Source organism: Pholcus phalangioides, unplaced genomic scaffold (assembly GCF_987345545.1).
Source record: "Pholcus phalangioides strain wild (caught in Gottingen) unplaced genomic scaffold, Ppha-v1.0 ptg000010l_1, whole genome shotgun sequence".
Taxonomy (NCBI): domain Eukaryota; kingdom Metazoa; phylum Arthropoda; class Arachnida; order Araneae; family Pholcidae; genus Pholcus; species Pholcus phalangioides.
The window spans coordinates 34183400-34197338 of record NW_028301603.1 but is presented as its reverse complement, the minus strand read 5'-3'; the positions used below and the strand labels follow the sequence as shown (position 1 = coordinate 34197338).

General features: G+C 38.8%; 1 protein-coding gene across 1 annotated transcript in view; it reads left to right on the top strand.

The window, feature by feature from the left end:
• The window catches only part of LOC149081332 (bone morphogenetic protein 1-like), a 265551-nt gene that overhangs the window by 155946 nt on the left and 95666 nt on the right, over positions 1-13939 (top strand). The window contains exon 7 of the mRNA XM_089238168.1: positions 11370-11603. Within this exon, the coding sequence (XP_089094294.1) occupies positions 11370-11603 (234 nt within the window). The remainder of the gene's footprint in view (positions 1-11369; positions 11604-13939) is intronic.

Here is a 13939-nt window from a genome sequence, read left to right as displayed (position 1 = left end):
GAAAACAATTGGTCGGTCTGATCATTATACCAATAACGGGATATGAAGTGGGATCCGGGAAGAATGTAATTACGCCACTGGTTCTGTTCGATAACACTGCCTGCTAACGAATTTTTTATTTTTTTTTAATAGTGTCTCTTTTGATGGTTATGAATTGCGTATGTTTTCCTGGTTTTTTAGAAAATGTAATGTGAAGGTAGATGTGTTAGGTGGTATCTAAATCGATGTGTCGCATGTTTCGGAAATGGCAATATATTTCTGATTTAACGGGATATTTTTGTTTGCATGGCTTTTTTTACAGTAATACCCCTGAAGTTACGCGATGGATGGGACCGACGTCAACCGCGTAAGTTGGATTCGCGTAAGTCGGGGTACAGTTTTTCATACAAAATATTACTTAATTACGACCAAATTTTTGAAACACTTATCTTTTATTACTTACTACGACTGTAATAAGTACTATAGGACTTTTCAATGGCTTCATAAAATCTAGTTATGACTGCAATTTAGTCCAGTAAAAAAGCCTGTATTAATCTGAAATCTACGCGAGTAAAAGTCATACAAATACAAAGGTCCCAACAGACGAAATGCCTAACGAGGTGACTGAGAAAAGATGTCCATAAAAAAATATGGATGCCGAATGCATATCTAAATTATATCAAAAATACAGCAACCCAATGAGAGCAATAAAAAGCTAATAATTATGATAAAATATAAATACACTGCCCATAAAAAAATTATGGTTGTCTCATCTAAGTATGGATGGCTTCTCCATTTATCCCAATGTGATCGGACACCACAACCTGGAATTATCACTCACCAACCGATACTGGAGTCCCTTGTCAAAGCAGTTGATTGACGATGCATCAATAACAATAAATTTTACAATCAATTACACATCAATAACAAATCAATTTTATCCATCCCGTTGAAAATTTTAAAACACTTCGATCATATCCCCGTGACACCTGCACTCTTCCAATGTAAAAATTTTCAAAAAAATTTCCCTTGTGTCATCAAGAGAACGCGTAGCACTTCTCTGCACCCTCTCTGTGAAAATTATGAAACTAATTCATAGTCAAAACATTGACTGGGCGCAGGGAATCCCGTAATATAAGTTTAATTGTATAGAGAGATAGACAGATACAACAGTACAGTATGGCCGCGTAAACAAGACTGATAGTTGCCACTCATATCAAAAGTAAATTGTACAAGATAAACAGAAGAGTTGCCATTCTGTAAACCAGCAGAATATAAAACTTCAACACTCCCACCAATTCTATGGTTTACAGGTAACATATATATAAAACAAACATTGTCAAAAATATATATATATATAATCATGAAATTTTCACATTGATCATATTTCGCAATTTTTCAAACCTCTCTTTTGGAAGGCGTTTGGTGAAAATATCGGCTATTTGATCAACTGATTTAACATATTTCACACAGATGGATTTATCCTCATATTTTTCTCTTATGAAATGGTACCTAACATCTATGTGTTTGGTTCGCTTATGGAATACCGGGTTTTTGATGAGTTTTATGGCACTTTGGTTATCAATGCACAAGGGTACTCCATCGGCATTAATAACTTCACCAAAATCCTTGAGAAGTTGAGTTAACCACAGAGTTTCTTTCACAGCTGTCGAAGCAGAGATGTATTCTGCTTCTGTGGTTGATGTAGACACAACTGATTGTTTTTGGGTAGCCCATGTCACAGCTCCATCGCTAATCTTGAACACATATCCTGATGTCGATCTTCGAGTGTCCACATCATTCGCAAAGTCAGCGTCAGAATAACCAACCAAGGTTGATTCATCGCAGCTCTGTTGTGTATACTCAATTCCGTACGATAATGTATCTTTCAGGTATCTAAAGATTCTTTTGACGGCATTCCAATGACACAATCCAGGATTTTCTTGGTACCTGCTCACGATATTAACGGCAAACATTATGTCGGGACGAGTAGTGATAGCTAGAAACATTAATGTCCCAACTGCTTCACGGTAAGGTACTGAACTTTTTTCAAGTGGTGTTGAGTCTGCAGAGATTATAGCATTGGGATCCGCAGGAACACTGACAGGATTTGCATTCTCAAGAGAGAATCGTTTCAGCATTCTATGAATATAACTTTTCGAATGGATGAAGATGGAATTTTTCTTTTCAATGAACTCTATACCAACGAAAAGTCCCTTTTCACACACCACAGCTTCAAAAGTGTTCTTCAGATTATTGACGATTTCGATGAGGATGTCTTCATTTTCACAAAATAGTAAACCGTCATCTACGTAAAGGGCTAGTAACACAGTCTTTAATTTGAATGTCCCAAAATAAACTGAAGAATCTGCAACTGATTGTACGAAACCATAACTTTTTAGAAAGTCTGAGAATTTCTTGTTCCAACATCTTGAAGCTTGTTTCAGACCGTACAAAGATTTCTTCAGTTTGCACACCTTGTTGTCATCGCTTGTTAATCCCGGAGGTGACTCAAGATATATTTCTTCCTTTATTTCACCATGGAGAAAAGCGGTCTTTATGTCAAATTGCATTATCTTGAGATTGCGTTGGACAGCAATAGCAAACAGAACCCTTATCGTGTCGTATCTTGAAGTTGGTGAATAGGTTTCTGAGTAATCAATGCCTTCAATCTGCGAAAAGCCTTTTGCACACAGCCTTGCTTTGAACTTCTTAATTTTTCCATCTGGGAAATATTTAATTTTGAAAACCCATTTTGAACCTACAGTCCTTTTGCCATCTGGTAGATTGACAAAGTCAAAAACTTCATTCTTCCCAAGAGCATCGATTTCTTCTTTAATCGCTTTCTTCCATTCCTGTGACTGAGAACACATCGCCTCTTCATATGAAACAGGTGTTTGGATTTCCGTCATATTCGCTTCGAAGTAAGAATGAGACTTTATTGCAGATCGATCTCGAAGATTGTACCTATGGGTTTCTCTTCCAGGATCAGGATTCTTAGATTCGCGATCAGACATATCATCTTGCATATCTTCATCACAGTTCGGGCTTATATCATTGTTTTCATCCGGAATGACATGTACCTTGGATGTTGAAGGAAGCATCTTCACATCATGGACTTCATTGAACTTGACATTTCTCGACACTTTCATAGTTCTTTTATTCGGATCAAATAATCGATAGTTGTTCGAGTCTCTATCATATCCCACGAAAATCATCTTCTTACTTTTGGGTTCCAGTTTTTTTTTTTTGAGAGTCCGGAACGTGCATGAACGCTTCGCTTCCAAAAATTTTGAGATGATTCAGGCAATTTTTCTTTCCAGTCCAAAGTTCATATGGGGTAGAATTTGGAGCTTGACTCGTTGGTGTTCTGTTCAAAATATATACTGCAGTATTCACTGCTCTTGCCCACAAGTATTTAGGTAGCTGTTTTGCGTACAGCATTGATCTGGCACTTTCAACAATTGTTCTCATGTCTCTTTCTGCACGACCGTTTTGTTCGGGTGTGTATGGTGCCGTTGTTTCCATCAAGATGCCTTTACGACCAAGGAAATTTTTGAACTCGTTATTGATAAATTCAGTTCCATTGTCAGTTCTGACTGCTTTGACAACATGTTGAAATTTGTTTTCACAGAGATGAACAAATTTTCTGAACTGTTCAAACGCATCACTTTTGTGTTTTATGAAAGCAACTGAACGATAGCCTGTGAAATCATCCTTAAAAAGAATGAAATAATTTGATCCCCATAACCTGTGAAAATTATGAAACTAATTCATAGTCAAACACATTGACTGGGCGCAGGGAATCCCGTAATATAAGTTTAATTGTATAGAGAGATAGACAGATACAACAGTACAGTATGGCCGCGTAAACAAGACTGATAGTTGCCACTCATATCAAAAGTAAATTGTACAAGATAAACAGAAGAGTTGCCATTCTGTAAACCAGCAGAATATAAAACTTCAACACTCTCAATCAAGTCAATTTCCCTGTGTAAGTAAAATCCCCAAAAATTAACGGCATACTCCAGTGCAGGACGAACTAATCCTGGGAAAGCGGAAGAATGACTTTATGAGAACACGAAGAGACCTTTTTAAGAATGATAACCTGAACTTTCTATTCGATTTTTTGACCACTGTTCAACAGTGTTCATGAAACCTAAGACGCTCTCCAATAATAATACCCAGATCTCTCTCTCTCTCTCAGTAATCCTAGTTGCATCCGGATCGTCTGTTATTCGTTCTGTATTATGTGCTGTTGACTACGTATCCGACCAAGTTCGACAGCACTTTTCTATGAAATGGATTGATAGAAAGTGTCCCAAATGGGGGGGTAAAACAACAATGAATTTTTAGACTGTCTATGCAAATTTCTATGAAAAAGTCATTTTTATGTCCGATTTTTAGCTCAATTCATGTGATATTCGAAACAGAATTGCAAAATATACTATGAATGGAATGTTTTGTTATTTTCACAGTACATTCAGCTTGTGATGGTGCCGGTCATAAACCAAAAATTTAAACATTGTACAGTATACTCATAAGTTACACTCAAATCTGATTACAACTTACGAGTATACATTGCACATTTGAAATTTCATTCTACATGTCGTCTCTATACAACACATTAGATAAACGTTTATGATAGACCTTAGATTTTGTTCGTAGAAAAAAATTGTCCTCTCTACTTGTGAATACGAGATTCCTCGAATGGCTGGTTATATTTTTTGGTAATGATGATTACAAGGAAGAAAATTCATCGCTGTCCCCACGGGGCCTCGAACCCCGGTCTGCCGGACGAGGGCTCTACCAACTAAGCAATGGAAACAGATAGAGTATTGCTCCCTCCAATATATATAAATATATTGAAAGGCTCCGTACATGGAACGTCAGCAATCAACTAATAGCCCGAAAATTCATCGCTGCTCGTGAGGGCAGAGATGAATTTCCTTCCTAGTAAAAATCATCATCCCTGAAAATATAACCAGTCTTTCGAGGAATCTTGTATTAATGAGTGGAGAGGACATTTTTTTTTTTCTACATACATGTCGCCCTCTGGTGGCCTATGTCATTCACGAGCTATTAGTTGATTGCTGCCATCGTCAATGTACGAAGCGGGCCCGTAGTCATAAATTTCGTTCGGATGGGGGATTACTAGCATTTCGGGGGAGGGAACAAAGTGATCCAACCCCAGGGACGTCATTTCAACTTTTTCCGGGGGGGGGGGTGGCAAAGCATATATATACCATTTTTAGTGCATTTTCAAAAGCCGGGGGGCAACGCCCCCCCCCCCCCAAATGACAAGCCTGGGTCAAACTATAGATTTGGCCATCTTGCCCCCCTTTTTTCAGTCATTTTCTCACATTTCGGGGAGGCAATCTCTCCCCCCTCGTTACGGCCTTGGTACGGAGCCTCCCAACATACACAGGGTGTTCTGTTAATGGACCGCAGACACACTGGAGGATCTCAGTGAGTATTGTCGTCTTTGCGGCAGATACATCAAAAGCATACGGTATCTATATACGAGGTATCTTCGAGCGCGTCTGGGAATCGTTTTTAACGTCGCTGTACACTGCGATGACGTCAGCGGCCACCACTTCCAACAACTCTTGTAACAATTAATCAAATAAATCTTTTTTGTAGTTATTATTGTATTTTTCGTCGTTCCGGCGTGACGTCGAAACCTGCACGCAGTTTTTCACTCTCTCAACGTGCTTTGCGACACCATGTTCCATTGGAATTTTTGCTCCTTCTTGATGTCTACTTAAGAACCCTCTGAGTTTATCAGTCCATTAACAGAACACCATGTATATAAATTCGAAGGTAACTGCTTTACCTGTTTCCATGTACAATGAATAGATGTTTAGAAATCACATTTCAATCCCAAGTAAAATGTCATAGATAATATTCCTCGTGAAACGCGTTTAAAGTTTTTATTCACGGATTACTCTCATGTAAAAACGCAACAAATCGCTGTATGTTTCAAACTGCGTTCGGCTTCGGGTATCAATCATATATATATTGCTGTCCCGCCCCTAGAGGCATACAGCGGTCGGCTTCGGGTATGAAATTGTGACCCTCTTTGTAAAAATTGGCGAACAGGCACTAAACCGGTGATCCGTTTTGTCTTTTCCCGATTCATTCTTAAGCCGGGTTTTCCTAGGAGCAGGTTTCCTGTGCCGCGCGCAACGTGATTCGCCCAGCGCGGCCCGCCGTCCACTCACCAGTAAGAAAAGCAGCATGATTGTTTTCCTACAGAGCGCAATACTGCTCACGACGGCGCCTTACGTCGGGCGTGATTGGCCGACTGTTTCTGGAGGAATCAAATGCGTCGTGCGCCGCGCGTTTCACCGATCTTCCCTTCATTTTTGTTGTGCTTATTTCGTTCCCTTCCCTTCAAACCGGAGCATGCAGACGACAGAGTAGCTGATGCCAGGGCCATATACTTTTATAGCCGCCCTAATCTGATGCGAATCGCTAGGGGCCATTCAAGTATGACGTCATCATCGATGGGGGAGGGGGGGTTCCGATTTGCTGACTTTTGATGACAAGGGGATTGGGGGTGTTTGGATAATGCTTACGTCATCAACCACCCTTTATGAAAATATGAAATGGTTTCACAGGGGCAGAGCTGATGATGAAATTTTGCTGACAAGGAGGAGGGGGGGGAGGGGGTCAAAAATGGCTAAAAATTTGCTTACGTAATACTTGAACGGCCCCCCCTAGGAAAACACATACGCGTAGCGTGATTATGTAACACGTTTCTCTCGACGCGAAATAGTCTTATTCGGTTCACGCTGTACAACAAACCTACTCCTAGGAAACCCGGCTTCAGGTCAAAATATAGTCCCGTTTCTCTGATCTCTTCTTTCCCCTCCCACTTCCCTGGGTTACAGGCAATCAAGATAAAACACCCCGTAGTTTCACACTGAGAAGAAAGGCGAGTGATTGACTTACCAGCAAAATGTCTGAAACAATTCATATTTGACCATATTACACAGGAATGTCCCGTATTTTTAGTGATCCCGTGTTTTCGGTCGTTCTCACTTTTTTATACGCTTTTCCAGTTGTTTTATTTTTTTTCACGGAGCGTATTTGAATTGGCAATCTCTACTGAAATTACGAATGAAAATAATTTTCATCACTTGTAAATTATATTATGATAATCACGTATGGATATAAATATTCATCTAATCATATTTGTTGTGTTCTAAGTTTTCCCTCTCGCCCGTGGACTGCGTTGCGATTTCCAGTAAATTCTTCATTACCCTCTAATTAATAATTTATGAGCAATAACTTAATTTCACCGTCTTTCGACCAAGTTTTTGGTGAAAATTACCGATATTCGACACTAGACATTTTCGTTCAAAGGGTAAACATATCTCAACGAGAAAAACGCGGAAAATTGCGATCCGTAATACGAGACGTAATTGTAATAACAAAACAGCAATTTCCTAATTATTGCTGAAATTCCCGAAGGACAGAGAAGTAAAGATCTTCTGCAAATCACAGTTAAAAAATATTAGTAGTTTTTTTATTAGATATACAGTCAAACCTCGTTAGTGCGTCACCCGGTTAACACGTTACTCCGCTTACCGGGTCACTTTTCGGAAGTCCCAATTGTCCTCAGGCGGGAATTGGCACAGTTATGGCTTACTCCGTTTAACGAGTCACTCCGCTTACTAAGTCACATTTTTGTTCTCCCAAGAGTGACTCATTAACGAGGTTTGACTGTATTTCAATAGAATATATTTGGGTGCATATTTTATTATGCACCCACCATGTTTCATTCAGAAAATACAGGAAATTTGGAGCTTAAATATAGTAGAATACGGAATATTGCAGGCGCCAAATTGAAACTTCCCACGAAACCCGCGGGCTGCCAACTCGGGCAATTTAGTAACATCTTAAAGGGGCCAATGGGGGCCCCCCCGAGTTAAACGGGGGGGGGGAACAACTGAAGACATTCATTTATTCTGAAATTTTTGTTTATTAACTGTTAATTTTGTTCAGTTCTGAAATATTTTTTCCCACGAAGTCTGGAAATAGTTTCTGAAATGAATCTTTAATTATTTATTTCGATAATTCGAAAATTATTTTCCTTCGCAATGCATCTTGAAATCATTCCTTTTAATAATTATGCAATCATCCCTTTATTAATTGTGGAGTAATTTCTATCAGAAATTATGAAATTATTTCTCTTAATGATTTATAAGCTATTTTTTTTTCACTGGTTCTGAAATTATTCGTTTCAACAGTTCTATAACTATATTTCTTTCATTAATTCTGAGTTTTCATCAAATTTGAAATTATTTCTTTCGATAGTTCTGAATTTTCATCAATTTTTGTTCCGGAATTATTCCTTCTATTTATTTTTTTCATAGCATTTTTCCTTTCATCAATTCCGAAATTATTTCTTTCATCACTTTTGAATTTTCATCTATTCTGGAATTAATCGTTTTTCAATCACTTCCTGAAAATGATATTCGGACAACAACATAACAGCTCTGAGGGCCAACTGTGCCCTGTGAACCATGCGTTCAAGACTTTTGCCATAGTCTCTCAGAAATCAGAAGAAAACAATATATTATCTATATACATATTATCTACATTTCTTCAACAGTATTATTGTGAGTTATTGTACAATCAAGTAATTGCATCAGATAATTTTTGTTCGAAATGAACCAAGCAGAACGTACTTGGCATAATCAAAAATGCGTTTTTTTGTATTAAGAACATTAATTTCATGGGAAAGGCGAGCATTAAAATATTTTTATTACTTATAATTATTTATTGCAAATGCATTATACAGGGTGCTAAGCAAAGTCCGCATTTTACTGGTATTGTACGTGGATCCTAGAGAGGCATATTTCCGATTAGGAAAAAGTATCCAAATAACGTGTAGATCTCGGATACGTTATTCATGTTGGAAGGGGTTGTATAGTTATCGAAATAAAGTAAAAAAATACTTTTATACTGACAACCCAGTCCTGAAAACCTGATTAGAAAGTTGTTTTCTTGTTTCTATTGAAGCAAACAAAAAAGTTCCATGTTTCTAAGTGCAATATAGTTTAGGCATACAAATTTCAAAATTGGAGAAAAGTTGGGGGAGGGGAGGAAACAAGCATAAGCTAATGACCAAACTCTTTAAGCTGTTCTTTCCCAATTTTGTTTAAACCAACCTTTGTTTAAAGTAACAGACAGATTTTTATGAATATTTTTTTTCATTTTATAGATTTTATAAATTCAAGGAAGGCACTTAAATTTCTTTTAAACAACAATTCAAAATTTTAAGCGCTAGATAGCACTTCTCAAGCCGAAATCGTTCTTTTCGTGTTTCAGTATTGTAATATATATTGAACGTTGAAAAGGACCAGACCGCCCCACTTTCACTACACTATAATATAGGGGCGAACGTGACCTAATCTGTCAATAGAAAGGGGGGTGGTGATAGACGAGTCCAAGTCGCACATGAAACACGAAAGTAACCGTGTTCTATTTCTAACCGTTTTCGACTTAAGGGGATAAATGGATTATAGAAGGAAAATGTTTCAAGTCTGAAAAAACAAGAATTTGTGAAATTTCCTAAAGATCTACACGGAAACTGATCACACATATTTGCAAAGGAGCAGAAAAATCCTACAAGGTGACACCATTCCCATCAGAATATCTGGATTCAATGCCGAGCTACAAGCGCTGAAAGATTGGAGAATTGAAAAATGGAATTGTGTCTAAAATGTATAATCACTTAATTCCGCAAACACCCTTTTAGCTACAATCTGTCAAATTAACCAAAAACTTGTCCATTGCCCAAGATTTCGAAAGAGACTAAACCATATTGGTGTTCTGGGGTTCAGGAGAAATTTATATTATATATATTCGCAATACACATCATTAGAATCAGCGTTTGTCTAAGTAGGCATTTAGATTTTTTAGCCACAATTCGATTTTGGATTTGGCCAACCTCTCAGCTCTGGCTGCTCGCAATTAAATCCAATTATCCTGATATAGAGGTGGTGCCATACTTATAGGATTTCACCAGAATTAATGAAACAAGCTTTTTCATCATGAATGGGAAATATTTCCAGAATTAATGAAACAAGCATTTCCGGAATTAATGAAACAAGCATTTCCGGAATTAATGAAAAATATTTTCAGAATTTTTAATGAGAAAATAATTTTAGGAATTGATGGAAATTTAATTTTCATATTAGTAGTAGGTTTTTGTGCTTCTCTACAACATTTCCATAAACATTAGTGTTAATCTAAATGTTAATGAAAAATTTCATAATTAATGAAATTCGTATTCAATGAAAAATTTAATTCAGAAGTGTGTAATGAAAATTGATATTTAATGAAATAAAGGCATTTCACAATAAATAAAATCCTCCATCAATACAGATCATTTGATCATTTTTGTCGCAACATAGTCATTTTCTGCACACTAGGGCTGATTAGACCGGGACCGAACGGATTCGAACGACAGAGTTTTTATTTACTCACCGAGGGGGTTGGTGCGCTAACCCTTCGATGTGGGACTCCCTGCCGTAGCAATCTTTCTCTATGGCCATGTTGTCGCCGTATCTGTCGCGTTAGGAAAGTTTCCGACAAGGACGAACTGGGTATCGAGTTCGCGACACCTCTAAACATCCTTCCGTACTTAAAGCTAGTATCTTATCAACCTGAGCTACTGCACCACTCCAATAATATAGTCGTCGTCCCCGTTCAATTCAGAACCTTGGACCTCACTAGGTGTACCCGTTAAGACGCTACTTTGTGAATCCACAGTATTCCACAGTATGAATTGTTGACCCTCGGGCTTCATGTAAATCATTTTTGACTCGTAATGGTCGGAAGATTGTAGACGCGTACAGTACATCAATATATCAGCTGTGTCAAAATGATTTATTACAGGCAAACCCCTCTTAACGGACACCCCTCAGATGCACTCACCCATCTCTTACGACCAAATTATCATTTCCCCCTAATAATAAAAGTATGCATTCCAAACCCCTGATCAACGGTCACCCCTATTTTACGGACAAACGGATATATTTTTGTCCCACTGGTGTCCGCAAAACAGAGGTTTTACTGTAATCCCACTTTTTTAACACCTGGAGTTTCATTAACGTCTAGGTCATCGGACTCTACAAATAAGCTCAACTGGTCACTGGAAATTTTGAGTATTTTTGTACTTTTCGATACCACCTGTATATGTACTGCATTCAGAGAAAACCGGAGTTGGTCATGCCGAGAGGAGTTGTCAGTCGAGCGCAACTCACTCAACCGATTCTTTTGGTCAATTTCGTATGGAATGAGCCAATGATATCGATGATGCACGTTATCTTTGTGGTGTTCACTCTTTTACGTTTCTTTTCTTTTCCTGCAAGGTCAGGAGTACAACTTCAACAAACTGACCAGCGAAGAAGTAACCTCCCTGGGACTGCCTTACGATTACGCCAGCATAATGCATTACGCCAGGAACACTTTCTCGAAGAGCACCTACCTGGACACCATCCTACCGCAAGAGGAGCCGACTCAGAGGAAACGGCCGGAGATCGGACAGCGGATACGACTCAGCGAAGGGGACATATCGCAGACGAACCTCTTGTACAAATGTCCAAGTAAGTGCGTAAGTATTCAGTGGACTCCTGTTGAATACGACGACAATGAACTGTTCGTATCTGCAAACTATAAATTTGTGTCATTTGAAATGCGTGTGTCTTGATATAATTGTTTCTCATCTGTCTTGACCTTAATACCGGGGTGTTTATAATTCAAAATATGCTGTTCTGTGCTGTCTGCACGCGTTAATATTCATTAACCCCCCCCCCTTTTACGATCAGGGACGTAATATTGCATCCGAATGTCAGTAGTGACCGTTTCTTCAACCCCTTTTTTCTTCATCGCGAAGCTTTATTGTAACAATATGAAATAAAATTGTGTGTGTGTTTTCCCCGTTATTCTCCTCAGGCCCCCTCCTCGTTCTCCATGGCATACCCCTCATATAATATATGTAGCTTTCTCAGATCCAATCCTTCTATTATATACTGTACACGGAAGTAAGATAGAAAACACGTAGGCGAGGGCGAAACACCCAGGCAGTGTACGTCTCTTATCTCTCTCTGTAACTCTGTCATATAATTATCTACTGTCTGAACTGTTCCTCCCCACCCTTATTGGGTTTTTCTTTTTCTCTTCCCCCTTTCTTCTTTTTTTTTAACGTGAGCACGAGGCTACCATATTTATCGCCTATACGTCTAACACAGATCATTCAAATTTATCGCCAACAGCTGGTACGCGAACGGATTAAAAAGTTGGAGAACATCTTAATGAAGTGATTTTAGATGGTAGCCAGCCACCGACGTGGGCATTATGTTGATCATGTCCCACCCTGATCACCATTGCAGTTTAATGCCAAATTTTGATTGAAACAGCGAAACGTTATCCAGTGACTTTTTACGTTCCACGGACTTCTTGAAATATTAAAATGAAATCCACGGAACCTCTTGAACAAACAAAACGAAGACAATGAACCCCTTTTCCAACTAAAATAAAGTCCACGAGTCCTTGTACAAACAAAATGAAGTTCACGGATTCATAGACCTCTTGTATCATTTAAATGAAGATCACGGAGCCCTTATATCAGATACTCTTAACCTTATTCATCTGCGACCCAAAATCAACAAAGAGATCAGCTTCGCGACCCATGGGATTGTCTGCTTTTCGAAATTAGTGGAAACAGTGACGCAATAAGTGCATTTATAACAGTTGCAAGTGGATTTGTACTACCCTATCTCAAAAGTCAATGAGAATCAAGTTAATAGCGTAACCCATAGCTCAGGAATCCCTGGCTATAAAAGGATTTTTGAGACCCATCTCGGAAGCCCCTTGAATCAAATTTTGATTGATCGTGACCCATAGCTCAAGAAACCCCCTTTTCTGTAAATGGATTCGTACGACCTTCTTGTGAAAAACCGTGTGAATCGAGTTTCGGCCGTGACCCATAGCTCAAGAATCCTTGGCTGTAAATAGATTCATAATACGACCCTTCTCGGAAGACTACATGAATCAACGGGGGGGGGGGTCGTAATACAAGAGCCCCTGACTGTAAGTGGATTTGTGCGACCCATCTCGGAAGCCCCCGAGAGTTAAACTTTAATGGTGACCCATAGATCACGAATAACTGGCTGTAAATGAATTCGTACGACCCTTCTTGGAACACCTCATGAATCAAGTGAGGTTATGGCATAAGAGGTCTTGTACGAAGTATCTCGGAAGCCTCTGGGAATCAAACTTTTGTAGAACCCATAGATCATAAATCCCTGACTTAAAGTTTATTTGTACAACCCCATACACCCAAGTGTGGGTCGTGACCCATATCTCAATAATCCCTGGGTGTTGGTGAATTCGTATGATCCATCTCATAAGACCATGCATCGTCGTGCAGATGGTGGGTGTTAGTGGATTTGAACGACCCATCTCGGAAGACCTTGCAACCCAAGTTTGGGTCGCGACCCATAGGTTAAGATCCTCTGCCTTATATAAATAAAATGAGGGTAACGGAGATCTTGTATCAATAAAATGAAAGCCATATACCCCATTTCAAAATAATATTTGGTTTAAACTATAAAAATATAGTGAGTTAATAGTTTTCTTACCTAAGCTCATGGACTTCGCAAGGGGGTCCGTAGACCCTTAGTTAAGAACCGCTGCTCTACTAGTAAACTTTATAACAAATAACTGTTTGTTTTCCAGTTTCCTTCTCCACCTCTTTATCAGGTTGCAAAGCGATTCCAAAATTTTGTGACGCTGTTGAAATAGACAGCTGCAGACAGCCCAGCGCACAGAAGCTTTCATTTTACATGTTACTGCCAAAGCCTGAAATTGGTCAGTTTCGTTGTAAATTATCTCAGCCCAATATCCGAATTTCGAGAATTGGCCAGCCAGTTCGAAAAGT